This window comes from Podarcis erhardii, assembly GCF_964252035.2.
Source record: "Podarcis erhardii genome assembly, chromosome: 11".
Taxonomy (NCBI): domain Eukaryota; kingdom Metazoa; phylum Chordata; class Lepidosauria; order Squamata; family Lacertidae; genus Podarcis; species Podarcis erhardii.
Window position 1 is genome coordinate 8,116,212 of NC_138501.1, and position 27,628 is coordinate 8,143,839.

A 27,628-nucleotide genomic window follows, 5' to 3' on the forward strand; every position below is an offset into this window, starting at 1 on the left:
GTGGAGGGAGTTGTAAATTTTGATGTAGTGCAGATGTACAAATTGTTATGCAAGTGTCAGAATGTAACTGGAGGGCTGAGTATTCTTGTGTCTCATTCTGGCTGAGTGTTAGATTATGCTGCAGCGGCGTATAGTATTCTAAAACTCAATTGTTTGAGACTTTATGCACAGAGTAGGTATGAATATATTGATTGTCTAGACTATACAAATTTATTTATTTAATAAATTCCTATACCTCCCTTGACATTTCACATAAAATAGAATAGATTAAAAAAAAACTTGTAGGAAAACAATTTCATAATACAATCCTATATTATTATAACTAACAATCCAATATAAAAAATGGAGCATAAAATAGTAACCAAGACCTGGCCACACAATCAGATACCCAGCCACAATTATTTTCTGCAAGCCAAGGTTTATCCAGCGATGAGTCCTGCCTAATATTGCTTGGGATAGCGTTTCACAATTGTGGGGCCACCACTGAAAAGCCAGAGCCCATGTGCTTGCCAGCTGCATATGGAAAAGTAAACCTATTCATGTGTAGATTTTGTATATAATGGCTTAGTTCAGACATCATGTCAAACCATGAATAAGGAATGTTAAATATGGCTGTTTTCATAAGTGCTAGTATTGTTTTAATCATTTTAATTATCATTCTGAACTGTATCAGTGATTCATTGTGTACACATTATTGTACACTGCCCTCACATTTTATGAGATGTTAGTAAATAAATATCTATATAAATATTACATATATGAGCCTTAGGCTGACATAATCCTTGCCTTCTTCACCCCCCTCTTCCTGTTTGTGTGCTGAAAATCCTGGAAGAGGGCATTGCTGGCTAGAACCCTGAACAGAAACACGCTACCACACTACTGTACAACATTTTGCACTTTTATTTGTTGTTGTATTGGTTACTGAATTCAGCTGCCTGAGAATCTCAGCTGTCATTAAAAAAAAAGGAAAAAGGGGGGAAAAGGAAGTTCCTTTCTGCTATATTATCAAAGACAAACTTGTGTGTATGTTGGCTGATGAAATATCAGGAGGTTGGTAGGTGGGGACTTCACTGCCAGGACAGCCCATCATTCTTTTCCAATGATGTAAAATCGAGTAGTTTGTATTTTTAGTCTACCCTACTCCATAAATCACTGAAGCATTTAGAGAAATGTAAGTGAAACAATTAATTTTAAAGTGATGCAAATGAATCATAGTGTACTTTCTCTAAATGTCAGGAAATAGTATGAACACTGCAGTTCTGATGCAGGGAAAATGAGTTAGCTTTACAGAGCAGAACTTAAGGAGCAGGGGGTATAGCTCAGTGGTAGAGCATTTGATTGCAGATCAAGAGGTCCCTGGTTCAAATCCAAGTGCCCCCTTTTTTAATGGAAATAAAAGCAATGCTCTGTTTATTTGAAATATCTGAAGCATGCTAATTTTGATAATTGCAAATGCAGTTTTAGGTTCACATGTTATTTTCTTCTTAGAGACACACATAAGCACTGTTGCATTAATGGTCACTGTTGCCTTTCCTTTCTGTTAAGCTATGAATATTTAAAGTATAAATTCAGAACTGTTTCTGATGTTTGCTGAGAAGTTCCACCCTGCTGGTTAAAGACATCTTCTATTTTCAGGTGCTGAAATCGTTTACCCTATGTGTATATGCCCCAACTGTGAAATGAAAAGGGAGACTGATAAAAAGAACTATATAAAACATTCTTAGGCAGAAAGCATTACCCACCCTGATCCTTGCATGATGAAAACTGTATTTTAACATACTCTTTTTGCAGATCTGTTAACATTAGTATACAGGCATGTTCATTATTTCCATACAACTGCAAGGAGGAAGACAACAGAAGAAACGCCATGAGCCTGATTCTTGTTTTCTTCTAAATTTCTTTTGGATCCATCTACTGAGATTTACAGTGGCTTAGATGCAATTGTGCAAACAGTAGTTGTTTTTAATACTAAAGTCTTGTATTCTGAGAGGAGGAAGCATGGATGTCTATAGAAAGCGTACAAACAGCATCAGAAAAGCAAGGAACAGAAGATAATTTTTCATGTGGTTTCTATTTGACGCTGGTGATCTGAATAGTAACCCTTATCTGAAAGATTGTTTGTATGTGGAACCAAAAGCTAAAGGCCGACTTTCAGCCTGAACTTGCTAAAGCTGTATCTTTTTTACCAGCTGGGACCTATGCAATCAGTGACTACAGTATCATATGAGCACTGATCCAGAGCATATATTCTACAGCGTTTTTATCTGCTTACATGTAAGATTTGACTTGTTAAGAAATTGAACTGCAGCCTTCTCATATTAATTCTTACAAGACTGGCTGATGAAGAATTGATCAGGACCGGCGATATTTGGTGACAGATTATGTATATATCAAACTTTTGAATTATTCTACTGCAACTGGTGAAAAAAAATTGGAGACTTTGGTTGTAATTTCTGATCATTTGTATTAGTTTATAGCGTTCAGTGCCATTGTTATTGGCCATCGTGTTGTGTTATATTGTTCTGCCTATCTTTTTCACCAGCTGGGCCCTATACAATCAGGACCTTTACTTCCATAGTAAACGGGCATTTTTATGTCATGTTTATGCATCATAAACGGATCAGCACAGCTGCCTGCATTTTCGGACTCCCCTGCGCGGCGGGGCTGTCACGGGGAGCTTCCAAACCCCCTCCTGCACCACAGATGGACCGTAAGCAAAGCTCCCCGGACGGAATAAGGGCCATCTTGTGGTGCCGGGGCGGGCGGGCGGGCCTACTCCCGCGAAACAGGTAAGAGGTGAGCCCGGGCCCCGGGCCCGCGCCGATGACGTCACCGGGCGCCGCCTCTCGCCGTCGCAGCCGGGGTGGGAAAAACAAACGCAGAACTCGGCGGTGCGTCAGGTAAACAACAGGCACGCGCTGGTCTGAGGGGCGCGGGGCCTTCGCTGCCATGGCCTGTACCACTTTCGGCGGGGGAGCGGGGGGGGGGTGAGAGGAAGGAAAGGCGGAGAAACTAGCGGGGTCGGGAGGGGAGGTAGCTGCTGCCGCCGCCGCCACCCCCCTCGCTCCAGCCGCGACTTTCCCCCTCCCGAATCCGCCAGTTCCCGCCTCTTCTCTCCAGAGCCCTGAGGGGAGCCGCTCGAGCCGGGTGAGGCGACTTTCCGACTCCCTTTGTGAGGCAGGCGGCGGCGGCTCGCTCCCTTTTTGCCGTGTGGCTCCTCGGGCGCTTCCGCGAGGCTGCCGTCTCCTCACGGCTTCTTCCCTCACCTGGAAATACACGCACAGCTTCCCACGGTTCTAATACCGCCCAGGCCATCAACGGGGGGGCGGGGGGGGCGACCCTTGTACGTGCTTCTTCGAAATGTTGTTGGGCTCCCAACTTCCGTCAGCCCAGCCCGGTGGTCAAGGGATGAAGAGAGTCGTGGTCCCCCAGCGTAGAGGGCCACAAGGGCCCCACAATTGCCTTGTTGTAGCAGCACCAAGTGGCTTTGGGACTGCAGCCTAAGACAGTGCTGGATTTCCGTACAGTATAAGCTAAACAAGCTATAGCTTAGGGTCCCACTCTCTTGCCCCCCCCCATATACTTCTTCTTAATTGTATTTCAGTTCAACAATTACTTTGATTATATATATATATATATATATATATATATATATATATATGTGTGTGTGTGGGTGCGTGGGCGCAAATGGCTTTATTAGGTCCATAAATTACCATATAGCATATATTCAACACAAAAAATAGCGACAATTTGTTGTTGACAAAGGACAGCTGGACATATAAAGGACCCCATTATCTTCAGTAGCTTAGGGCCTCATCAAACCTAAAGCCAGCCCTGGCCTAAGAATACAACCATAGTGTAGGCACATGACCTAGGGCAGGGGTGGCCAACTCCCAAGAGACTGCGAACTACTCACAAGGTTAAAAACTGGCAGTGATCTACCCCCTTTTGGGGGGTTCAGGTCAAAGTTGTTGAGTTTTTCCAGGGAGGAGGTAAAATGGGGGGAGCCAATGATCTACCAGTGATCTACTGCAGATGTCCAGTGATCTACTGGTAGTTCACAATCTACCTGTTCGACATGCCTGACCTAGGGGTAAGGTTCAGGGAAGGGCCTTCTGAGTAAACATGCATAGCATTGCACCAGTACCCCACCCTGTTGTACAGTTAAACATGTCACGTCTTTTCAGTGTGTACAAAGCACCTGTCCCTTTTTATCCCCCCTGCTGTATACATGAAATTTCTAATGCTTGTTGGGGAAAACCCCCACCTTTTCACCCATGAGTGTGCATTGAATATATGAGGGCAAATTATGAATTATTTTATCACTGTTTCAAGTCTTTTGATTGTGGAGATATCAGGATGATTATTCATCTGTGTTCTTGTGTATATAGTATTGCTGGCATCGTTTAAATTAGTATACACAAAAATGCATTGAGCATGTGGGAAATTCTCTTTTAATGACAGTGAGTTCAACAGAAGTGGTTAATGGGATGTTAAGTGCTTTAGTGCTTTGCTTTGTTGTGATTTTATGGATTTTCTTCTGCATGATCTAAGAAGCTTGAAGCCCTCCATTGGAATGGAAAGGTGCGGTAAAAATATGGAAATGAATAATTGATATCTAATCAGTTTTAAGGCTGCAAACCTGTAACCTCTTGCCTATGAATAAATCCTATTGAACTCAGTAGGACTTACTTCTGAAGGAACTTGCCTGGTTTCTATCCATCACTCAAAGCCAAACTATGGCATGGCACAAATGTGAGTGTTCTCACAAAGCCGCTTTGCTACTCTCTGATCCTTTTTGGTGCCACAGCACACTGAGCTAAGCCAAGGTTTGACTTAGCATGTCATCTGAACCTGGGCTCATGGTTAAGTTCCCTTCAGGCTAACCACAAGCTATAGCCAAGAACAGACAAAATGTTGGTATAGCATGATGTGCAAACCAGGCTCTTGAGTATGCATCTTAGAGTTGGTTCAGAAATAACTGTGTCAGCACACAATCTTGGTAATTGTGTTGTGAGATTTCTTAATAAGTAGTGACTTGAGAAATTCTACCAGTGAGTGAGATTTGGTGGCTGCATATACCACATCTACCTGAAGGTGGCCCATGCATATTAACAGTGCTACCAGCAGCAGCCTCACATGTACTCAAGATGATTGTATAGGTATTGACTATAGAGTGTATTTCTTATACAGTGTCTTTGTCTCTACCTTCTCTATCTTCACTTTCCACACCTTTTCTCTTGTTCTTTATGCTTTGTTACCTGTCAACTTGTTATACTTATGATACTTTATAACACTATTCCAGTCTATACTACATTCAATATTTCTTAACTCACACATTCTCAAAGGGTACAGTTATGACCCACCAGAACCTGGTAGGAATCTTGTGTACGAGTCACCATCTTGGTAGTGCTCAGGACTAGCACACTGAATACTGGTAACTTTGTCATAGGACTGGCTCCAAAACGAAAGTTTTTTTTTTACACAATAAATACTTTTCTTACTACATCATTGCCTATAATTTTGAATGGGTTCCTGTAAAATTTTAGTATTTAGGCTTTGTCCTTTTTGAAATGATGTTTTATTTTGGTGCATTATTAATTTAAACTACCTATCAAATCTCTTTATCTATTTTTCTCTTATACCAGCAAGGATTCATTGCTTTTTATAAAAAGTTCCAATGACCATGTGCTTTGAAAGTGTTTTAAATAGAGTTTTAAATTACCAACAGTAATAATTTGAGTGTTCAGCAATAGGAAGGTTATATCCCTTCTGGGTATGATATGGAGACAATATACAATACATTGTTATTGACAAGGATACGTAGAACATTATACAAATACTAAAATATGGTTGGGACCTATGGTTGGGATTCATACATGCACAATCCCATATGGCCCCTGAGAAGCAGTTCCATTCTGTCTAATGCCAGATAGCATCAACAGGGCAACAAACAATATCAACATAGTAACTTGGCTGTCTGTGGCATAACTAGGACATAGTTGTTATAAATTGGAAATAAGCAACGGTATAATGTAACAAACAACCTTACTATGTGACTATGAAATCTAAAGTGTAGCATGCATCCTTACAGAACATTTTCCAAGGTCTCAATTCATGGTTTCATATCTAACCCATTTGTAATGTTTGGGTTAAACATACTTTAATTTTGTTTATCATTTTGTATATTTGTAAGCTGGTTTCAATTTCTGCTTGCCAAAAGTGATTGAAAACAAATCCATGGGTGCTCATTTTTCAGTGCTGAACTGTAAATTAATTACATAGAGCCACCCTTTTGCATTTCTCAAGAATTTCAGCTCAATTTTTGGTTTCCCTGTGCTTAAAAAAGTTCCAAAGTCAGTTTTTCCCTTTTTTATAACTCTGCTCCTATATCCTCTTATTTCTTTTCTACATTCAGATTAGCTATTTGCTGTTCACGTAGGTACACATATGTAATAGTTATAGTCATGAGAAGTACCATTTCTAATGCGTAGATATCATGTTCAGGGCAGAAAAACAAATATGTACCTAGTAATATGAGAGCGTGCTTTTTGCTGCTCATAACTGTATAAACATTTCTAATTATCTTAATTAGAGTAATAAACAGCATGTAGCAATGTCTAAAATCATCTTATTGATTTGTATACTGTACTAAGTGCCCTGTGCTTTGTAAAACCAGCTTGCTAGAGAATACAGTTTTCTTGTGCTTCTGAATTTGGTTAATTCCTCTAATCATTACATTAGAGTCTGGTATAATGACAAAACATGAACAGATGCCATAGCTGCTTTAAAATATTGTGAATCAAAGAATAAAGGCATGGGGATATACTGACAGCAATTCCTTTCTTTGTTTTTAGATCCATTTAACAAAATCATGTTGTCTGATAATCAACAGCCAGTGGATTTGCTTTCATGGAATGAGTAGTATCGTTATTTTAACTCTAAATGGGTCTGGTTTTGTATCATCCTTATTTACATAGAAGAAGGTAATAGCAAAGAAAACTGATCTAATTGTGGATGGGAAACACTGTTCATGCACTATGTCCTTGCCTTGGAAGACTGTCACCAAGACTTTCAAACTTGAGTATTTATGATGTGTGTGTTAGTTTATGCCTTATTAAAACAACTATATTGTTCTTTCATACTACCTTAGAAAATAGAAAAAAGAATGCAGTACTGTATTGATTAGAAGATAATGAAAAAACAACAAGCTCAGTAATGGTGTGCAATTTTTAATTTACTGTGTGAAGAGTAATAAATACATGTTTTGTACAATCATGAAAAACTGCTTTCTATCACAACTGGTGTTGGTGAATTTTATTTTATGTTTTCTTCAGTGTGAAGGTATTTGAATATGAATGGTAGTCTTTTGTTTGCTCTGAGAAGTTTCTGATTCAGAATGTTAATGGATTTTTTAGCTATTAAGATGTAATTATATACCTGGAGTATTTAAGTATGAAGTTGAAAAATCTCCATGAGCAATCTCAAAAGAATATTTATAATGCACTACTTGTAAATTGACTGACTTTCTTGTAATTTACCAGAAGTGCTGATATGAGTGCAGCCCTAATGTGAAAAGTACATTAATCCCTGGAGTTACATTGTATGTATTAAATTATTGCTCTCTTGAGGTATGAGACACGTGAGGCCATTTAGCTTTCAGTCATGCTTGTTACTTAGATTCATAGCACAATAATAAGCAATGCCATTCTGAGATGAGAAATTAGGCATGATACATTTCACTTCTTGAAAACGGAAAAGCAATAATACTTTCAACTTTTCTGTAGGTTTGTAGCAATAAGATCATGTTAGTGCTGTTATATTGTTGAGGCTTCTTATATTCAATTGACATGATATTTCACTCTCTTTCACTTTTTGTTCCCTATTTTTAATGCAGATGATTTTTCCTTTTAATTTTCTTCACTGAACTCATTCTTCTGCAGATTGCATGGTTGGTATATATCACATGAATAGCAAAATTTAATATCTATTCTTTAAATATTTATTATTTAACAATAACCTTCAGTGTGGGCTGGTTCCATTTTTATAGCTCTTGTTTAAATTGACACCTGACAGTTGATTGCTTTCTTCTTCACAGGGTAAAATACAAGTTGTTATGGTTCCATTCGTCATATAAAGAACACATTATTTGATGTAATAGCTGTTTGTGAAAACTGGAAAACGTAGCATACTGGCGATTGGGAAGATAATTTAAGAAAAAACAAGGATTACAAAAGAGAAGTGACTGTGGCTGTATAGAAGTCTGGCATATGAAGATGGAGCTTGACATTACCAAAGATGATTTGCCCTTAATGGCAAATACTAGCCACATGCTGGTAAGGCATTATGTGTTGGATCTGGATGTGGACTTAAAAAGCCATGTAATTGGTGGCACTATAGTTCTGTTCTTTGACACTGACAGCAGTTGCAGAAAAGGAGACAGTGAACAGGTGGAAGAAGCTTGTCATTCACAGTCAGATGGAACCTGCTGTATTCAGGCACCTGAAGCCTGCTATGTTCCTGTGCCAAATGCAAGTGCTTGCTCAACTAAAAGTGGATGTAATGATTTTGCTGTCTGTAGTAAAGGTGAAAATGATACTTCTGATAAAAACGGTAGTCATGGCAACAAGGAACGGGCTTCTGGGATTTCTAGTTCAAAAAACTGCTGTGACATTGAGATTCATGGGAGTGAAGATTTTTTGCTGGTCCTGGACTGCTGTGATTTATCTGTGTTAAAGGTCGAAGAGGTAGATGTTGCTGTAGTTCCAGGCATTGAGAAATTTACCAGCTCTGCCAAGTTAATGGATGCTTCCAAAGATCCAAGGGATCTTAGAAATCAGATTGTGCATGAACTTGTGACATTACCTGCAGATTATTGGAAGGATCAGCTTCAGTTTTACAGACTGTGCAGCCAGGCACCTGCTTGTGGAGAGCTTCTGTTTGTTACTGGCACTTGGAGCTTGGAGATCAGGAAAGCAGGTGTCCAGCTGCCAAAAGATTTCCCTCATGCCATAAGGATATATTACAAAACAAAGCCAGAAGGAAAATCACTGAGCTGGACTACAGACCAATGTGACGGGTATGCAACAGTTTTTGGTGTTCTGCTATACTTGTGTTCTGTGCCGGATGGGGCAGAGTTGAATTATAAATAACAATCATTTTGAGGCTGAATTCAGACAGACCGGTAACAAAGCAGGCAGAGTTCAGTGCTCATGAAAGTGTAGCAGGATTATATCACTTTAAGTCTGGAACAAGTGAATGCATTTCTTTGAGTCTAAATATTTAAATCAGTGAACAATTGATGGGTGCATTTTGGATAAAAGGTATTGGAGAGAAACATATTCTGTAAAGCATTTTCACTTTACTATATATTTTTTTTAATTAGCTAGAGTTAAGAGTTAATATAACAAATCCTTTTGTAGTGAAGGCAAAATATGTTTTGTTAATAGTAAGTTAAAATGTTCTGGATGTGGTAGCTTTGTAAATTTCTTTAACGTGAAAAAAAAACTTATTTTAATTTGAATCTGAACATGGCTTAGCAGAAGCCAAACAGCAATTTTATCTTTCTATCCATATATAAACAATATAATATGTAATATTAACATATTTAGTAGTACTGAAAGCCTAAAGCTGTAAAAATCTGAAATATTTAAGAATTTAAACAGCTTAAATATATGTAGCATATCATTTTCCTGGACCACACACCTTGTCTACTTCTCTGTTGTCATTTGGCTCACCTTATCTAATGACAGCTTTTGGGCTCTTGGCTGTTTTGTCAATCTAATGTAGATTACAAGAGACAAGCCTTTTATTTGTGTATTTTTTCATCCCTTGACACCTGGGCTATTAAATAAATGTTTGTTTATGTAGAAAAAAATCCTTTATTAAGAGTGCAACTGGGCAAGCCCGAGGGAAATCTATGACCATATTTTTAAAAGGATACATGCATGTAGGATAAGCACTGGGGGAAGGGCAAGCTTAATCTCCCTCTCCTGGGGCCATTTTCCTAATTCCTATTCTCCTGAAGCTGCTGTTTGCCCTGGGACAAAACATATAAGCACCTGTATGTTTTGTCCCATGGACAAGCAGCAACTTCAGAAAAGGATGGGGCAATTTAGCTTGGAAAAATTGTATAAGAAAAAGAGTTAATGCCCCTTTCCTCAGCCGTGATCCAAATTGCTTCCCTGTGGTTGCCCTTGCCATTTTGAAAACCCATGGAGAGATAACTCATGAGTCCTACTGTCTAGTTTGACTATACAGTAGTACCTCGGGTTATAGACACTTCAGGTTACAGACTCTGTTAACCCAGAAATAGTACCTCAGGTTAAGAACTTTGCTTCAGGATGAGAACAGAAATTGTGTGGCGGCGGCAGCGGGAGGCCCCATTAGCTAAAGTGGTACCTCAGGTTAAGAACAGTTTCAGGTTAAGAACGGACCTCCAGAACGAATTAAGTTCTTAACCTGAGGTACCACTGTAACATGTAAATGAGCATACTATAGTGGTAACTTCATTTACTGATAAGCTCTATGCTAGGAAGCACTTATCTCTTCTGAGATGTGCTCTGTACTACCCACATATACTTTGTGGCAAGCTGGGGTTGTCCTGGAATTCTAAGTGGAACAGATAGTTACAGACCTCTGTTATGACTTGCTCGCTTTTTATTAAAAAATCCTATGCTAATATTGTCCAGTAGTGTTTCTGCAATAACAAGAGAGAAAAGTTTCCTTTCTCCTAGATTGTGCTTGTATTAGTTCTCTGAATTATGCCACAGTACACAGTGAAATAAACCGTCCTCAAATCTGTATTTTGCCTATAAAGCTCAGAGTGCAACTTACACATGTGGCTGTGATCACCTATCTGCACACTGTAACTATATTTTCATTGCCTTCTTTCTGGTTCCTTCCATGTCAGTGGGGGTCAACCACTTTGTCCCTGTCTGAACTGCCAAGCACCTCAAGCTTGGATGTATGGAGGAGACAAGCACTACTTTGTTCCATTCTCATAGTCCTGTTGCTGGAGTAAGAAATGGTGTATTCTGCCCACTGCTTTTACATCCTCCCTTACCGATTATGAGTTGCTACAGCTAATAGTGAACTCACTCTCTCTCTCTCTCTCTCTCTCTCTCTCTCTTTGTGTGTGTCTGTGTCTGTGTGTGGCAGAAACTCAGAAAAATCTTTGTAAATAGTGATGTGAGTCCCTTGCCTGTTAAGGTGAGTTGCTGTTGCGTGAGAGTGAAACTTTTTACAGTAATGCTTTCAACATAGTTCCAGTTACAGATAGGTAGCCGTGTTGGTCTGCCATAGTCAAAACAAAACAAATTCCTTCCAGTAGCACCTTAAAGACCAACTAAGTCAGTTCTTGGTATGAGCTTTCGTGTGCATGCACACTTCTTCAGATACACTGTGTATCTGAAGAAGTGTGCATGCACACGAAAGCTCATACCAAGAACTGACTTAGTTGGTCTTTAAGGTGCTACTGGAAGGAATTTGTTTTGTTTTGACTATGGCAGACCAACACGGCTACCTATCTGTAACTGGAACTATGGAAGGCACCACATTGAGCCGCATGAAATGGAAGTCCATCTCAGTGTATCTGAAGAAGTGTGCATGCACACGAAAGCTCATACCAAGAACTGACTTAGTTGGTCTTTAAGGTGCTACTGGAAGGAATTTGTTTTGCTTTCAACATACATTGTTTTTAAGTTACATCCAATGATTCTTGCCCAGTTGCCCAGTGAATTTCTACATATGCATTGGATTTTTTCTTCTCTCCTCTGCAGCTCTCAATGCATCCTCAAAGCCCATTCTAAAGGGTCCTCAAATCTTTCAGAGAGGATTTTGGGGGTGCATGGAGAGCTGCAGTGAGGAGGAGAGAAAGACACAGGGTGAAATTCAGCTTCACACTAAGGAGATCATGCTGTCAGTGAAAGGATTTTTTGACTGCCTGACATAAGAATTTCCTCTCTTCTGCTGCCTGCTGTACTCTGCTCTGTAGTTTTTCCTGAGCTTCCCAAACAGATTTGGGGATGGTGGGGGGCATACAGGGAAGAAAGTGGGGGAGTCCCATTATGCTACTAGGACTAGTGCAGCTTAGTTGAATCTGGCCCAAAGTCGTGTGGCAAAAGCACACAAATCCATTTATATGATATTGGATGTCACCTATTGTTTTTACAATAAAGCTCCCACTTAGGTACCACTAAAGTTATGCATTTTTATTGTTTTGGGAGGCATTGTGGCTGAAAAGTGGTTAAATTAAAACCAACAACCATAAAGGCAACAACATGGTAAATTATTTTTAAAGCAGCAATAACAATTAATAATTAATTAATAATTTTACATTTGGATGAGTATATTCGAAACTATTGCTGTGTACACACTCCATGGAATTTTTCCACTAGGACCTGGGGATGATTCAAAAGTTTGTATATCTGGAGCCACTTTAAGGATTTTCTAGCACAGAGGGTCTGCCAAACTAGAAATTAATGTTGTACTGTGTGGGAATGTATTAATATGTGGTCCCTGAAGTGTTGTTTTAAAAAAAGACTAGGCTGATTTTCCTTTGCATTGTAAAGTTTCCTTTGAGTTCTATCACTTCATATTTCTGGAAGAAGCTCACATTACTGAATGAACTTCCATTAAATGAAAATACATGCACATAGAAAACTTGCATACCAATAAGGGCTCTTTTAATGTGGATTTGCGAGGGCGATCTAGGAAGATACAGAAGTAGCATTGTATATAGCAAAATCATAAAGTTATATCATAACACTTTTTGACTCTGGTAGGATAAGGGTGAAGTCTGCTGGAGTAAAGCTCATTGATGTGGGTTTTCCAGAAAAAAACCTGAATTAGGGTAATCTGCATAAGTTAATTTGCATGGGAAATTTTTCATTTTGGCATTGGAACCTTTTCTGAGGGTGATTTAATGCAGCATGTTTATTTTACATGTGTTTAGTAAAAGTTAAAAGCAATGAAACTGCCAAGCTTGCTTAATATGGCATTTGCGGTTGGCATCCATTCATAATTGCTAATGAATAGGTATTCGCAGAAAAATAAAGCACTGGAAAGTTTTCTGCCCTACATCACTGGTAAAGTTGGTAAGTTGTTTGACTGTTTGGTTTTTTGGGACCCCCAGCACTGGCAGGAAATGTGCAAAGCAGGGTTTTTGTTTTGGTTTGGTTTGGTTTTGTTCATCTGTTCCTGGACTGCATTTACTGCTGCTCTCCATACAAGGAGAGGAGAGCTGCAGGATATTCCTTGAAAGACCAACCCCAATTGATTTGCAACCACTGGTCTTGAGGCCAAGACTTCTAAGTGGGGTGGGGGAGATAAATTTCTGGGCTGACGTGACTGTTATTATTTATTAAATTTATATACTGCCCTTCATCACAAGAACCCAGGGCAGTTCACAGAATAAAAACACGGTAAAAACACAAGTAAACAGAAAAAAACCCCAATAACCACCCTTCCCAGAAACACATTTAAAAGGCTGTAGAATATTAATCAGCCAAAGGCTTGGTTGGAGAGTAACATTTTTGACTGGCGCCTACAAATATAAAATGAAGGTGCCAGGTGAACCTCCCTGGGGTTCCACAAATGGGAAGCCACTGCAGAAAAGGCCCATGCTTGCGTTGCCACCCTCTGGACCTCACATGGAGGAGGCACATGAAGAAGGGCCTCAGATGATGAATGCAGAGTCTGGGACTGTTTGTATGGGCAGAGACTATCCTTGAGGTCCTGAGCCATTTAAGGATTTTTAGGTTAAAACCAGCACTTTGAATTGGGCCTGGAAACTAATTGGCAGTCAGTGCAGTTGGGCCAGGTTCGGTGTAATATTTTCAAACCGTCTTCCCCAGTGCTGCTGAGTTCTGCACCAGCTGAAGCTTCCAGACCATCTTCAGAGGCAGCCCTACATATAATGTGTTGCAGTAATCAAACCTAGAGGTCACTAGAGCGTTAGGCTATCCATGTCCAGATAGGGGCACAGCTGGGCCAAAAGCCAAAGCTGATGGAAGGCACTCCACGCCACTGAGGCCACCTGCGCCTCAAGCTACACCAGATGAGTGAAGAATACTCCCAAGCTACGTACCCGCTCCTTCAGAGGAATTGTAACCCCATCAAGAGCAGGCAACCTCCCATCCATTCGGTCTAGGGAACCTCTAACAGTGCCTCAGTTTTATCTGGATTGAGTTTCAGTTTCTTTTCCATCTTTTTGGTTTTTCTGGAGTGTTTGTACTTTGTGTTAGACTAATGAGGCAGATTGGGGATACTGTTGGTGTACTGCCCACTCTACTGCCCAACCGTCTCCCTACCTGAGCTGACACATATGATATCTGACATTGCATTAAGAGGTCCTAAGACTGTTAATGTCAACCATCACACAGAGGGGCTGTTTGGGACGTCATGGTCACCTTGACAACCATGGAGCTGTCTAAACATGTTATTGGGTCATTTACCCAGGCACTCTGAGGTCCTTCTCTGGATCCCTCTTCTGAGGGAGACTTGGAGGGTGTTAATAAGGGAGAGGGCCTTTTCAGTTGTTGTCTCCTACCTATGGAATGTCCTACCCAGTGAGGTCTAATGCCTTTGTTGACATATTTTCAGTGCTGGGTAAATACTTAGCTTTTTTCACAGACTTCTGATGGACTGGGATGATTTTGCCCTACTGTTAGTGTGCTGCCAAAGCTTCTTATGGCTGTTATGAGGTGTGAGTGTAATGAATTGTAGGTGATGTTTGAAAATGTTAATGTTTTATATGATTTTGAAACAAGATGCTGTATATTTATATTTTTAAAGGTAGGTTGCTTGGAGACCTTTTAGTTAACAAGTGACTTAACAAGTCTAATATTTCTGTTCCATGAATTAACAGTTCATTAAATCACTGCCTAATGTAGTGTAGTCTGGTGAATAGGTGGACGTTTCCCACTAGAGTTTGTGAGGATTTAAAAAAGAGAAGAGTGGCATTCTTATGAATATTTTTAGCTCTAGCGTTAAAGTCTCTCTGTGTGGAAGGATAACAGCATGCGTCAGGTAACAGGTGGTCTGGCTGTGCTTCCTCTCCCTTCAGTGAATATCATGATAAAAGAGTGGGCCCTGCTGGGCTACTGCAGTAAAAGTCTTGAGAAGACAGAAATAAAAGGTCACTGGGCCGTGCAGCTTCTAACTATTTCATTTAAAATTTTGTACTTAATATGCGAAAGTTTGAAAATTTGAATAGACTTTCTGTATCTCTGGAAAGAAGTGTGACCAGAATAAATTAATTAGATTGTAAACTACTCATTTCAGAGAATTAACAACATTCTAGCTGTCATGTGTACAAAAACCGAATCCTGTGTCTGGTCTATTAGTCAACCACGCTTCGTTTAATCCAGGCTGGCATGCTGATGAAAAATCTGAATCCAGACTAGTGCCATACAGGTGGACCTATGCTGATAGAAAGGTGGCAATACTTGCCCCAGTTCAGACCATTCAGGCCAGAGGCTAGGATAGGGTTAGCCCCCATTCCAAACAACTCCTTGAATACAACCTTTGTCTATTTTCTACATATGTGGGTGGCTTCCATTCACTAGTGTGCGGAAAGCAAAGTGCTGGACTTGGGAAACCATTGTGGACCCAGCCTGCCTTCCCTCACTAATACTGGGTGAGCTGACCCTCAGTGACAGGGATTCTGCAGGAAGCTGCCGTGTCACTGTATGTGTGGACTGCCCTGATAGTCACTGTGCTCCCACGCTGGAGAACTGCACTACAGCAGCCAGACCATCCTTTCACACAGCCAGTCAAACCTGCCTTAATGGCAGGCATTTTCTTGTTATAAAATATTGATCAATTTATGGATATTTCCATAATATCAGTGGCATTGGATCATATATATCTGATATTTGATCAGTTCGTGGATATTTCTGTACTATGACATGATTCAAAGTAGTGAAAAGGTGTTCTTCTTTTGTAGCAAATATGTCTTGTGTTTCTGTCATGCCTTATGGTTGCCAAGAAATGAAAGAGCAACCCAGACGTTATTTAAATTGCATTTAAAGATGCATAAAAAAAATATCCAGTGTTTTTATTCTTTCTTCTGAGGACAGAAGGAGACGAGATGCACTGTGTGTATTGATACTTTTAATTTCCATTCCTACTGGGAACTCTGTTTTCTGCAGTTTGGTGTACATTACTTTACTCTTATCTTTTTTTCTTCCCTATAGGCCATGTGTTTATACAGCGGGGTCTCCAATAAACAACAGGGCCCTTTTTCCATGCCAAGAACCGCCTGTTGCCATGTCAACATGGCAAGCTACAGTCCGAGCAGATGCATGCTTTGTTGTTTTAATGAGTGGTGAAAATGTAGCGGAACCAACAGGATCTGAAGAAGGTACAGCATGTATTTGCCATCTGAATGTATGCTACAAAATGACATTTAATAAGTGTTTTATATCAGAACAGAGCTTCTGTCCATACAGTAGTCCTTTAAAATTCCCAGGCTCTCCTTTTCAATTAACCTTGCTTTGACTCCGCCTCTTTCTGGTGCCAATTGCATTCTACTTTCTTTTACATGTCTCATTCCTTTATTGGTCTGTTTCTTCTGGTTATGCCTTCATTCCTGGTTAATCCCTTTCTCTCTTTGCAAAGTCTTGGACTTTCAGGAGTTAGTAATTTTGTAGATGTCACAAACGCATTACTATCCTTTTACTTAGCTGAAGAGACTAATAACAATAATATCTTCATGTATCAGAACAACTCATAAGATATTGAAATCCTGATCTAAAATGTTTGTGACTGTGTTTACTTGTGATATTGGAATGATGTTCTTACATTGTGGATGAAATCAGAGTGATATATTAATTAATAATATTCATTAATAATATAGTGATCAGACTATTTATATTATTTCATTTCATAATTTTTCAGTACAGTGGTGCCTCGCAAGACGAAAAGAATCCGTTCCGTGATTCTCTTCGTCTAGCGGTTTTTTCGTCTTGCGAAGCAAGCCCATTGACAGCTTAGCGGATTAGCGCTATTAGCGGCTTATCGGATCAGCTGATAAGCGGCTTAGCGGCTTAGAAAAAGGGGGGAAGGGGAAAAAAGTCAGAAAACTCGCAAAGCAAGCCCATAGGGAAATTCGTTTTGTGAAGCGCCTCCAAAACAGAAAACCCTTTCGTCTAGCAGTCTGTCTTGCGAGGTGTTCGTCTTGCGGGGCACCACTGTACTGCTTGATTGTAAGAATAAGCCTCAAAGTGGTTTATAGAAAGTATTGGTGTAGAACTGGGGAGATGTAGGTTTGAATCCTCACCACTAAAGCTCACTGGGTAACTTGGGACACTCATGGTCTTTCAGCCTAACCTACCTAAAAGGGTTACTGCAAGGATAAATTCGGGAAGGAACCATGAAAAAAATGTGCCAAATAAGTAAATGTGCAAAATATTCTTATACAGTGCTACCTTGGGTTACATACGCTTCAGGTTACATATGCTTCAGGTTACAGACTCCGCTAACCCAGAAATAGTACCTCGGGTTAAGAACTTTGCTTCAGGATGAGAACAGAAATCGTGCTCGGCAGCAGGAGGCCCGATTAGCTAAAGTGGTGCTTCAGGTTAAGAACGGACCTCCGGAACGAATTAAGTACTTAACCCGAGGTACCACTGTAGTGGATACTGCACTGGGCCCGCCTAAAGGCATTTTTTTTGTGTTGGGTTGGCAGATCTTTGGACTGAAATATATTTTGAAATATATTTTGTTTTAGCAAATCTTTTAGAAATGTGCAAGGCTCATTTCTGCTTTTCCATTTTGGTGTAGGCATTGAACCAGTTTGTCTGACTTTAAAATTCAATCCAAATGCCTTGATCATTGCTGCGGGGAGGGGTGATGGTTAGGCTATAGTGGACCAGCTATCTGCTGGCATCTTTAGGCTTCCACTGGAGTGGGGTAGGGGCTCCAGCAGCTGTGCAGGCACCCAGTACAGCTGTGGAAAGCTCAATGTATGGAACATTACTGCTGACAATATTGCCAGTGGTAGCCACCATAGGGCATTAAAACAAAAGTTATGGGTAAAGCCAACCATGGGTCCATCAGATCCTAATCTGCTCTTTCTCCCAGAGATGGAATAGCCTGGATCTGGCACAGAAAAAAATCATCACCTGCACCTTCTGTCCTGGTTTTCAACCACTCTACTCTTTCTCACTGCTCCCAGGCCAGATTTATTGCTTTATTAGTTTTAACCAACTGAAACCCAGATGCATGTTACAAACAGAAATAGGGAGATGCAATCCTCTGTATGTTGCTCGGAAGCTACCTAGAAGTCTTAGAGTGCAATTTCCTGACTATTAGTTATAGTTTATTTCTGTGCTGATTTTTGACTGAAAATTCTCCAAATATGGCTCCCAAAAGTTAATACAAATGCAAATTTCAAACAATTAAATGCAACTTTAAAAAAAAACAGATGGCAATAATATTCTTTAGAAAAGCAAAACTAGAGTTGCAGAGGATTCTAGTTTGCTCTGCATTTTTGAATGAAGGTTCCTGTTTTGCCCTCCTCAGATTTGTGTATGGATCAAAACATAGATCTGTGGATTAAGTTGCATAATCAACAAAATAAACCATGCAAAGATGCCGTACTTATGAGGTAGTCCAAGGGCTGCCCCTTCCTTTTAAGGTTTTTTTTAAATTTTAAACTGCTTAGAACAACTCCGGGGCTGCATGGTTAAAAGTCTCATATGATATTGCCCCAGGAAGTGACTGTGTATCATAATGTACAGCCCCTTTCTGTGGAACTGTACTTGGGTAGAGAGGGGAGAAGCAATTTGCCAGGAAGGGGCTGTAGATTATGTTGTACATTCACTTCCTGGGAACATTTTAAAAAGAAAAATCTTAGTGCATGGCCATGGAGCTGCTTTACATAGCTTTGAATGTTGAAGACAAAGGCAAACCTTGGACCATCTCATGAGTACTGTTTGTCTATGTAAAAATGGGATGAAATGGAGCTTCTTTTTTAAACAAAATGAGCACAAGATGGGAATACAGTGATTTGACCATTCCTAAACAAAAACAACAGTGCACTCCAAGATGCATATTGTGGGCCTTCTCACAATAACAATTTCTGCTTGGGCAGAATGTGTCATGTCAGTTTTATAAGATGTATGTGTGGATTTTATTCATTCATTCATTTTATTTGTATGCTACTTTCCCACACAAAAACCATGCTCAAAGCGGCTTATTTGCAATAATTTCTAGAAGGCTTTTCAATATACAAAGGACTCAGCTAGATTGGTAAATAAAAAGCGTTTTATATGCGTTTTATATGTGATATAACACTGTGACACTAGATGGCACTGTGGAGTGCCATCGTTCCCTAGTGGATTTCTCTGTATGAGTTTACAATACATTTAACTGAATCACTTCTCTGGCATGTCTAGATCTAGCCCATGTGCTTAACTGTTCTTATCCTGATTATACGCATGCTACTCAGAAGTAAATCCCACTAAGTTCATTTTGGACATTTTCCACATATAGGTGTTTATAACTGGAATCTTAGAACCTTCCTCAAACTCTTTAAGATCTATGGTGACAATGTATGTGAATGATTTCTGTAACTGAAATCATGTTTATGAAATGCTACATATTTTAGCAGTTTAACCAATTCTGGCATTATGTTGCTAATAATTTGGTTAAAAAATGTTCTGTGCAAATCAGTGCTAATTTCAGTGTCAGATTAATATAATATTTTAGTGGATTTTTTTAAAAAAAGAAAATGTAAAATCTTTTTCAATATTATTCTGAAGGCAGGGAGCAACAATCCAAACTTAAACCAAAGTCAGCAATATCATTAATTGAAGGGGATGATACATGGCGGGTAAACATATACAAGAACCATTGAATTAAATCAAATCTATTTCAATGTGTTTTCGATGAGAATAAGTGATGTAAAAGATATTATGATCAATCCTAAAACAATTTAAATTGCAATAATATACTTAGATTGCTATTTTCACATATAGCACTATTGTTCCAAATGTATAAATAATGTTGCTTCAAATAATATATTTCTGCATAGCTTGTGAACAGATTGGAATCTTCCACCAGTTATTTACATGCAAAGTTTTGTTTAAAACATGCTGTAGGAACTGCAGGAAACTTGAGTCACAGTTCAAAGTCTTGCCAGTGTTTCTGCATACCAGTTGGACCATTTCAGTGCCACATGGAAATTTGCATTGCTTCCATGAATATTTCTTTCATTTCCACCCTAGGTGGTGCTGTGTCCAAGGGAGCCACACAAGGGCATACTATTGAGACAATAGCACCAAAAATACTAGAGGGAGATGAGAATTTAACATCAAGGGCAGAAAGGCAATGAAAAGAGAAAAGCTGCATCAGGAACAGAGAAGAAGACAATCAAGTTTAGTTAGTTAATTTTTTGAAAGTTCAGTGAGTTCTTTGAAACAATAAAAGGAAGAATAATAAGAATTAAAATGAGAGATTAATGAGACTGCAAAAGAAAATAGACAAATGACTGAATCCTTTGTAGTTACAGGAAATATTGTGCACAATAGGAATACAACACAGGTATGTGAACATAGTTTCAGAATTTCTAGCTGTGGTGAGGACTACAGCTGCTACAATCCACGAATCCTGTAGAACCTCGATAATAATAAACTATAGCTTGGATCATAGCAAGGCTTCTGTAAATGGAAGGGCTGGGTTCACAAGAGGACTTCGTTCATGAAGGGATCGAGATCCAGTGAAGGATCACACTGCTTGAAGGGTAGGGAGAGTGTCAGTTTTTACTGACTTCCCCTTGTGCCTCTTCTCATGCTGTCCTTCAGACCCCCAATCCTGCAGAGCAAATTTTCCAGTGGCACAGGGGGCTGAAGGGAGAGAGGGAATTAGGAAGGGTTACACCCACCCTTTCATTGAGGGGAGAATCACATGAATCAAGGTTTGCTCAGGGCACTCCTACTAGGGTGAACAAACTCACGGTCCCAGTCTCTGTGTCAATAGGAATAGTCCTAAATCGTAGTTATCATTTCATAACTTTAAAGTGTTCACAACAGTTCATATGCATTTTCTTAGTAATCCTTACTGAGATGAACATTAACATAATTAAGCAACAATTATCCCCATACAGTGGTACCTCGGGTTAAGAACTTCATTCGTTCTGGAGGTCCGTTCTTAACCTGAAACTGTTCTTAACCTGAGGTACCACTTTAGCTAATGGGGGCTGCCGCACTGCTGCCGTGCGATTTCTGTTCTCATCCTGAAACAAAGTTCTTAACCTAAGATACTGTTTCTGGGTTCTTCTGTAACCTGAAGCGTCTGTAACCTGAAGCGTCTGTAACCTGAGGTACCACTGTATTTCAGAAGAAAAATTGACGGTGAGAAATAGTGACTTACCCAAGAGTCAAACTCGGCATGATGGGAGAATCCACATTTATTTATCAATTTATATCTAGAATTAGGGGAAGCTGTCTCTTATATGCAGCAAATGTTGTGCACACATGTGAATATAGGGACATTTCTCCATTTTACGTCTCTGTCTACTTTGGCCCTAAGGCAGCCTAGTAATTTATATTAGATGAACAATTTGAACCAGGGACTTCCTGGTTCACAGCTCTGTCTCTAAGCCACAATGATAGAGTAGTGCATAGCAGATGTGGTGGTGGTATGCAGTATGTAAGCAGCTTTTCTCTGGAATCTCTTCTTGAGGAGAGAGAAAAAGATAAAAAGAGAAACAGCTGTTTTATGAAACTTCACATGTTGCAATTTCACTCCTGATTAATGTTGCTGGCGCTGCCTGCAACCTAGGTGTTGCATTCTATTTTACTGTTTTCATTACACTGTAGTGCAGGATTGGTAAATATATCCTGTTCTTTTAAAACTGTTTGCAAAGCTATGTACTTAAACCACTGTTTAAGTACTAAACCCTCTGTTTGTGTATCCCTATTTTTTGTTTTCTTTATACAGTTTTCTCCCTTGTCATCTTTTTTGTTTGGGATCATTGACTCTCAGTTTGGATGATTTTTCTTCAATTATTATCTCTCATATAATTTCTGTTTACTATTTGACTTGAAAATTGCCACTGTGGCCACTTCCAGGCAACCCACTGAGCATTCATCATGATTTGTTTGTATGGAGATTAGATTACACTGGCTATTTAATGAGGGTTTATTCTTATTTGTTTGTGGAGAGGTTAGATGACATTTTTTTATTCCAATTTCTAGGACATATTCTCATCACATTCCTTATCTCAAGAAGTCAAATCTTTTTGAGAAATGATTTTGTTTTGCTAGACCTCTTAATCAATTACAATTGCCAGTAAGTGCTTGAATCCTGCCCCAAAATATTGACAGTCTGGAAGCACCCAGTGTTTATTTTGTAGAATTTGGGGGAAGTATGAATGAGGGAAGATATGGTAAAGCAAAATGCTTTTAGTCTTGGGACCTGTGTGTTGAAGCTGTTGAAGTTCAGTCGAAACCAATTCACATGTGCACGTATAAGTTGCTTGCACAATATACTGATTGTGTTTGAAAATCACTGTGTGATTTGAAACCCCTGTCTGTAGTGTTGGTTGGATCTGTGATAGCTGCTTCAGATGTGCAAGTCTTCATTTGGTATTTCAGTGATCGTGGTCATGCATTTGTGAACTAGGACATCAGGCTTCAAGGACAACAGAGCTGACCTGTCAGCATTCAGAGACTGAGAACTACTTTGGTTCCTCCCAGTTTACTGGATCTCAAGATTAAGGAAAAACCCATGCTTCCTTTCATCTGTTATGTACAAAGACAAGTTTCAAAGAGCAATTGGTTAGCTGGCCAGATCCAGTTCCCCATACCTGAGATAGATGATGCTTGAGAAATAGTTACACCTGATGTTTAAAATTCAACCGTACTATAGAAAGGAAGCTATTAGAGAGTTCTTCTTGATTCAGCCCTTACTATCAAATTGAGTGTATTGGATTATTTCTATAGAACCAAAGCTATTAAAATGGAAACAGGTCTGATTGTGGAGATGTGAACGCTACCGTGACACTTTTGCCTAATATTTTCATGAAGTGAAAGGATAGTAGAAAAAATAACTTCTATGTTATTTATAAAGTATGATCTTTTAAAAACAGTATGGTTGAATAATAAAATAACAACAAGAAATCTAACCTTCAGGCTTGGTGGGAAGTCGAATCAGAGAACAATGTGTTGGATTTAGCAGCTCAAGTGCCAATGCAGAGCGTAACTTGTGCTCTTTTTTTCATAGGTGTATTAAATTGGTTTTATTATGTGACCATGCCAATGCCAGCATCTACATTCACTATTGCTGCAGGATGCTGGGCAGAAGTTAAAAGAAAAACTTGCGCAACTGATGTTCAGAGGAATGATGGGCTCTTTCCACTGTTGTCAAAGGCGGATGTCAGGTCGGTGATTACAGATGAAAAATATGTACTTTAGAGAGCATTCCATTTTATTTCTGTTATACAAGAAAATGAGTCATCATAGTCAAGGAACAATAGCAGAACATGTTTAATCAAAGCAAAGGGAAACCATATAAGAGAAATTACTCCAATGGGCAAGGATGAGCAAAGGCATGTTACTTACGTTGAAAAAAGAGAGAGCATTCTTTGAGTAATAGAATTTGTTTCTACATGGATTCGCTGAAGTATGTGAAAAGTGAACTCCTAAACTATGAACTATTCTTTTGTCTTCATTATAATCCATTATAATCTTGTTTTTAAATCACTTAAGTTGCTTTTGTTCAAAACAAAACACTACAGTTAACCTCTGTATGGTTGCAAATGTTCTATTTGCATTCATAATACTAAGGAGGTGCTCCTTAAGTGGGCATCCTTTAGTTCAGTAGCAGTCTACTCTCTGAGACTCTAACTCTGGATTTTTTAAAATTCACAGAGAAGCAGTACCATGTCTTTCTACCCATGTTTTCCATCCTTTTTCCAATTCAGTTATGTCTTAAGTATCCTGTTTCTAATAGTTGCTGTTTGTTCACATATTTGTAGTATGATAGGCTCACAGACAAACATATTGCAGTTGTGATACATTTGTTTTTAATGTTTTTGAGTCTGTAACAGATCATCAATTTCATGGCAAGATTTTGTTCAAAGGATTTTGAAATACATTGCTTTTAATATGTTCTGACTGTATACTATTCAAGATTAGAAACATCATTCAGAACATCTTCACGCAATAAGAATTTATTATCCAATATTCTACAGATGATAAACAGGTTAAGAGTCAGGAGTGAGCTCTGCACTCTTTCCTTTCTCATGTCTGCTTTAGCTATGCCTTACTGTTCTAATTGCATCAATGCTGACCAGAATTCCCACCTTAACAACAGCTTTAAATGGATTTGTGAACCCTGGTTAAGATGGTTTATGTTTAGCGTATTCATGTTCTCTTCAGAGCATGGAGGTACTGGCAATAATAAAGAAGAACCACCCTCCTTTTCTGATAAATGAGCAATTTGAGTGCTGTTAAAGTTGTAAATATGGAAAGGAAAGATGTGTAGTTTAAATTCTGTAGCCCTGGAACAGAAGTACATCATAATTTTTACCCATAGGGTAGCTCTTTAAAAAACTAGAAGTTATGTTTGGACTGAAGAAGAACAATCCTAGAAACAGAAATATGTATCCACATAGTCATTTATTCAGAGCAATGTCCCTTTTGTGATCAAATGAAGGAAGAGGCTAAGAAAAGAAGTGCAACAGGGATACATATGGATTAACTTTCAGGAGAAGCTTTCTGCTTAGAAGGATATGGAAACAGGGCATTAGCCTGTGATAAGCAGCAAATGAATCAACATGAAAGGCATAAACCTAGAAAACACCATCATGGTCAGTTGTGCAACAATTTGCATTGGACTATAAAGTATTAGACATGGTTCTCATGGGATGCCTCAGTCTCAGATATGCCGTGCATCTGACTGGATTGCCCCAGCCACTCTGGGCGACTTCCAGCAAATTATAAAATCACACTAAAACATCAGCCATTAAAAACTTCCCTATAAAGGGCTGCTTTCAGATGTCTTCTAAAAGTCAGATAGTTTCTTATTTCCTTGTCATCTGATGGGAGGGAGTTTCACAGGGCGGGCACCACTATCAAGAAGGTCCTCTGCCTTGTTCCCTAAAACCTCACTTTTTGCATTAAGGGAACTACTGAAAAGTCCTCAGAGCTGGATCTCAGCTTTTACAAAAGTACGTAACTCAAAAGCAATTTATATTCAAGCCTACATTACATTAGTACCTAATGAGCCTGAAGAACTAGGAATTAGGAAGGGAGATATTTTTGTAGTATGTGAAGGATGTCATTCCAACTGATTAAAGTAAACATAAGTTTTCTTCTTAGGATCTTTATTTTTTCCGATATATGCCTGATTTTTTTATATATTTTTTTGCTTCATCTATTTTTTCTCTTGTATTATTCTTTATTAACTACTTTATACCTGTGTGAGAACCAACATGGATCAGTGGATGGCATTATTACTTGCAGGTCTTCAAATATTTGAACCCCTTTAATGACACTGAGCATTATTTTATTTTTTTAATCAGTACTAAAACATATTCTCAAGGTTGTGGGATATATAATAGTTGGAAAGTGGCTGTACAGCAGAGACCTTCCTACAGACCTGCAGACTCAAGCAAGTCAGCCAAGCCACATGTCACTAGACCAGCTTGATGTGGAAGGGAATATTTCAGCAGAAACCCTGAATATCAGCAAAATGTTAATCTTTATACTGAATCTTCTTAAGAGCATCATATTTCCATGCCATCCCATTTTCTATCAATAGTTGTGGCAGTCCCATTTTTTTTCCACCAGAGAAAAGAATTGGTCCTCCTAATGCAGCAGGCCACTTCTGGTTATCCATAGCTGCATTACCTAAGTATGCTCAGAACTTTATTTACTAGAAATAATATATTATTTTTCAATTTCAGGTTGTTAGAACAGACTTGTGGTCATCTGCCATATCCTTGCCGCTTCCAAGATCCTGCTGCCACTTCTCAGGTGGTCATTCCTCATCGTGTCTTTGCTCCTCAGTGCCTTAAGAAATCCTGCGAAGAGGTTCTACTGCAACTGATTCCTCAGTGTCTCTCAGCTGCTTATAATCTCCTGGGTACCCATCCCTTTTCTAGGCTTGATGTCTTGATTGTTCCACCCAACTTTTCCAGTCTTGGAATGGCCAGGTATTGAGATTTTTCTATTTTTCCATGCATGTTTATTCATCTGCTAATTCTTCTCGGTATCTACCTTGCTCTGTTGTCCTTACCAGGCAGAAGAGCATTGTTTAAAATCCTATCTATATTTGTCATACCTGCTGTACTTCAGGAGATGCAAGAACAGTAGTAGTAAATCATAGTTCAGCTGTAGCCATTTGGAAATTAAAAATGTGTTTTTGAAAATTATGACTGCGTTAAGATAAAGAGAACCGATGGAGATAGCAAGGACCATGTCTACTACCTTTTGGCTGTTGGAGGCTAATTAATGGCCAGGTAAGATAAAAGGTGGAATATAAATGTAATAATAGGCATATAAACAATGACTATATCAACTGTTTAACTGCAGTGTAAATTACTATATTTGAAATATCTTCCTTCAACATATGTATCAGAAGGAGAGCAATGATAGATACCAATTATTCCACTGGTGTTAACAGTGTGCTGTGCTAGCTGATTTATGGGAACAAATATAAAACATAAGGCCACAAATGACACCCTTAAAATATAGGCGTGTAGTCTGGAGGTAGTGAGCCTCTTAAGTGAAAGAGATCCTGTTCTGATTTTGAGCACCCTGGAGGAATCTAGTTAATGGATGGTACAAATGATTCACATAGACCATCAGTTATGTTTCTTGGGCTCTGCAGACACAAAAGAGCTATTCAGGGAATTCTGAAAAGGGAGCACAAAATAGACCTTCCCATTGGAGCTGTTACGAGGACAGAAAGGATATGTGGAAGCATTGTTTATATACTTACCAAAGAGATTCCGAGATTCTAATACTGGTAGCTGGTGGCAGTATTGGGTTATTTGAAATGTTATGTCCTAATAAGCACTTGGGTTTTTCCATATTTTGACAGAACTACTAATAGCACTGTATTGTAAACAAGGAGATTCCCCTTCAGATGATGATTTATATGTTATTTTCATTTATAGACTGCACTGAAAGATCTCGAAGAGGTTTACAATAGATAAATGCATATATATTGTACCTAGAAAGTACAATAAAACCATGTCAAATGATTCATAACAAAATACAGAAACAATACCATGTACATAAACATAATATCAAAATAAATAAAGCTACAGCACCTGCAAGGCAATAAAATATAAAATTTCAATCAACACAACATACATACGGTCACTTAATCTCACTCAGCACCTATTTCACACAACCACTACAATCATTCATTACCTCCATCAACAACTTATACATAAATTACTGACATGTAGCCATGTTACAACCCACATACAAAGGTCCGCTGCTGAGCCTAATCTCTGAAGCACTTATAAACTCATGCTCCTAATATTAGGAGTGCTAATAAATAATACTCCTCTCATATCTCTCACCTGTGAGGAGCCCATATCTACCAGAGCAAGCTCTTGCTCTGGTGGGTATAGAACAGGGGTCAGCAATCTTTTTCAGCCGTG

General features: G+C 39.1%; 1 protein-coding gene and 1 long non-coding RNA gene across 12 annotated transcripts in view; one reads left to right on the top strand and one right to left on the bottom strand.

Annotated features, from left to right (window-relative positions):
- Positions 1-273: 273 nt before the first annotated feature.
- On the bottom strand, positions 274-2,470 carry LOC309352560. Its single transcript, XR_014161373.1, has 2 exons — positions 1,743-2,470; positions 274-1,672 (listed from the first exon to the last, which is right to left on the bottom strand). It is a non-coding gene; the product is annotated as an uncharacterized lncRNA (long non-coding RNA).
- A 339-nt stretch (positions 2,471-2,809) lies between these two features.
- The window catches only part of AOPEP (aminopeptidase O (putative)), a 193,032-nt gene continuing 168,213 nt past the window's right edge, over positions 2,810-27,628 (top strand). For 8 of the 11 annotated variants that reach the window (XM_081880963.1, XM_081880969.1, XM_081880970.1 and 5 more), the window contains exons 1-6: positions 4,005-4,584; positions 6,858-6,986; positions 8,099-9,079; positions 16,200-16,366; positions 23,233-23,389; positions 25,919-26,167. In XM_081880963.1, coding sequence (XP_081737089.1) covers positions 8,271-9,079; positions 16,200-16,366; positions 23,233-23,389; positions 25,919-26,167 — 1,382 coding nt within the window. In that variant the 5' untranslated portion in view covers positions 4,005-4,584; positions 6,858-6,986; positions 8,099-8,270. Of the gene's footprint in view, positions 2,901-4,004; positions 4,585-6,857; positions 6,987-8,098; positions 9,080-16,199; positions 16,367-23,232; positions 23,390-25,918; positions 26,168-27,628 lie in introns of those variants that run through there. The other 3 variants (XM_081880966.1, XM_081880968.1, XM_081880967.1) reach the window with 3 other exon arrangements.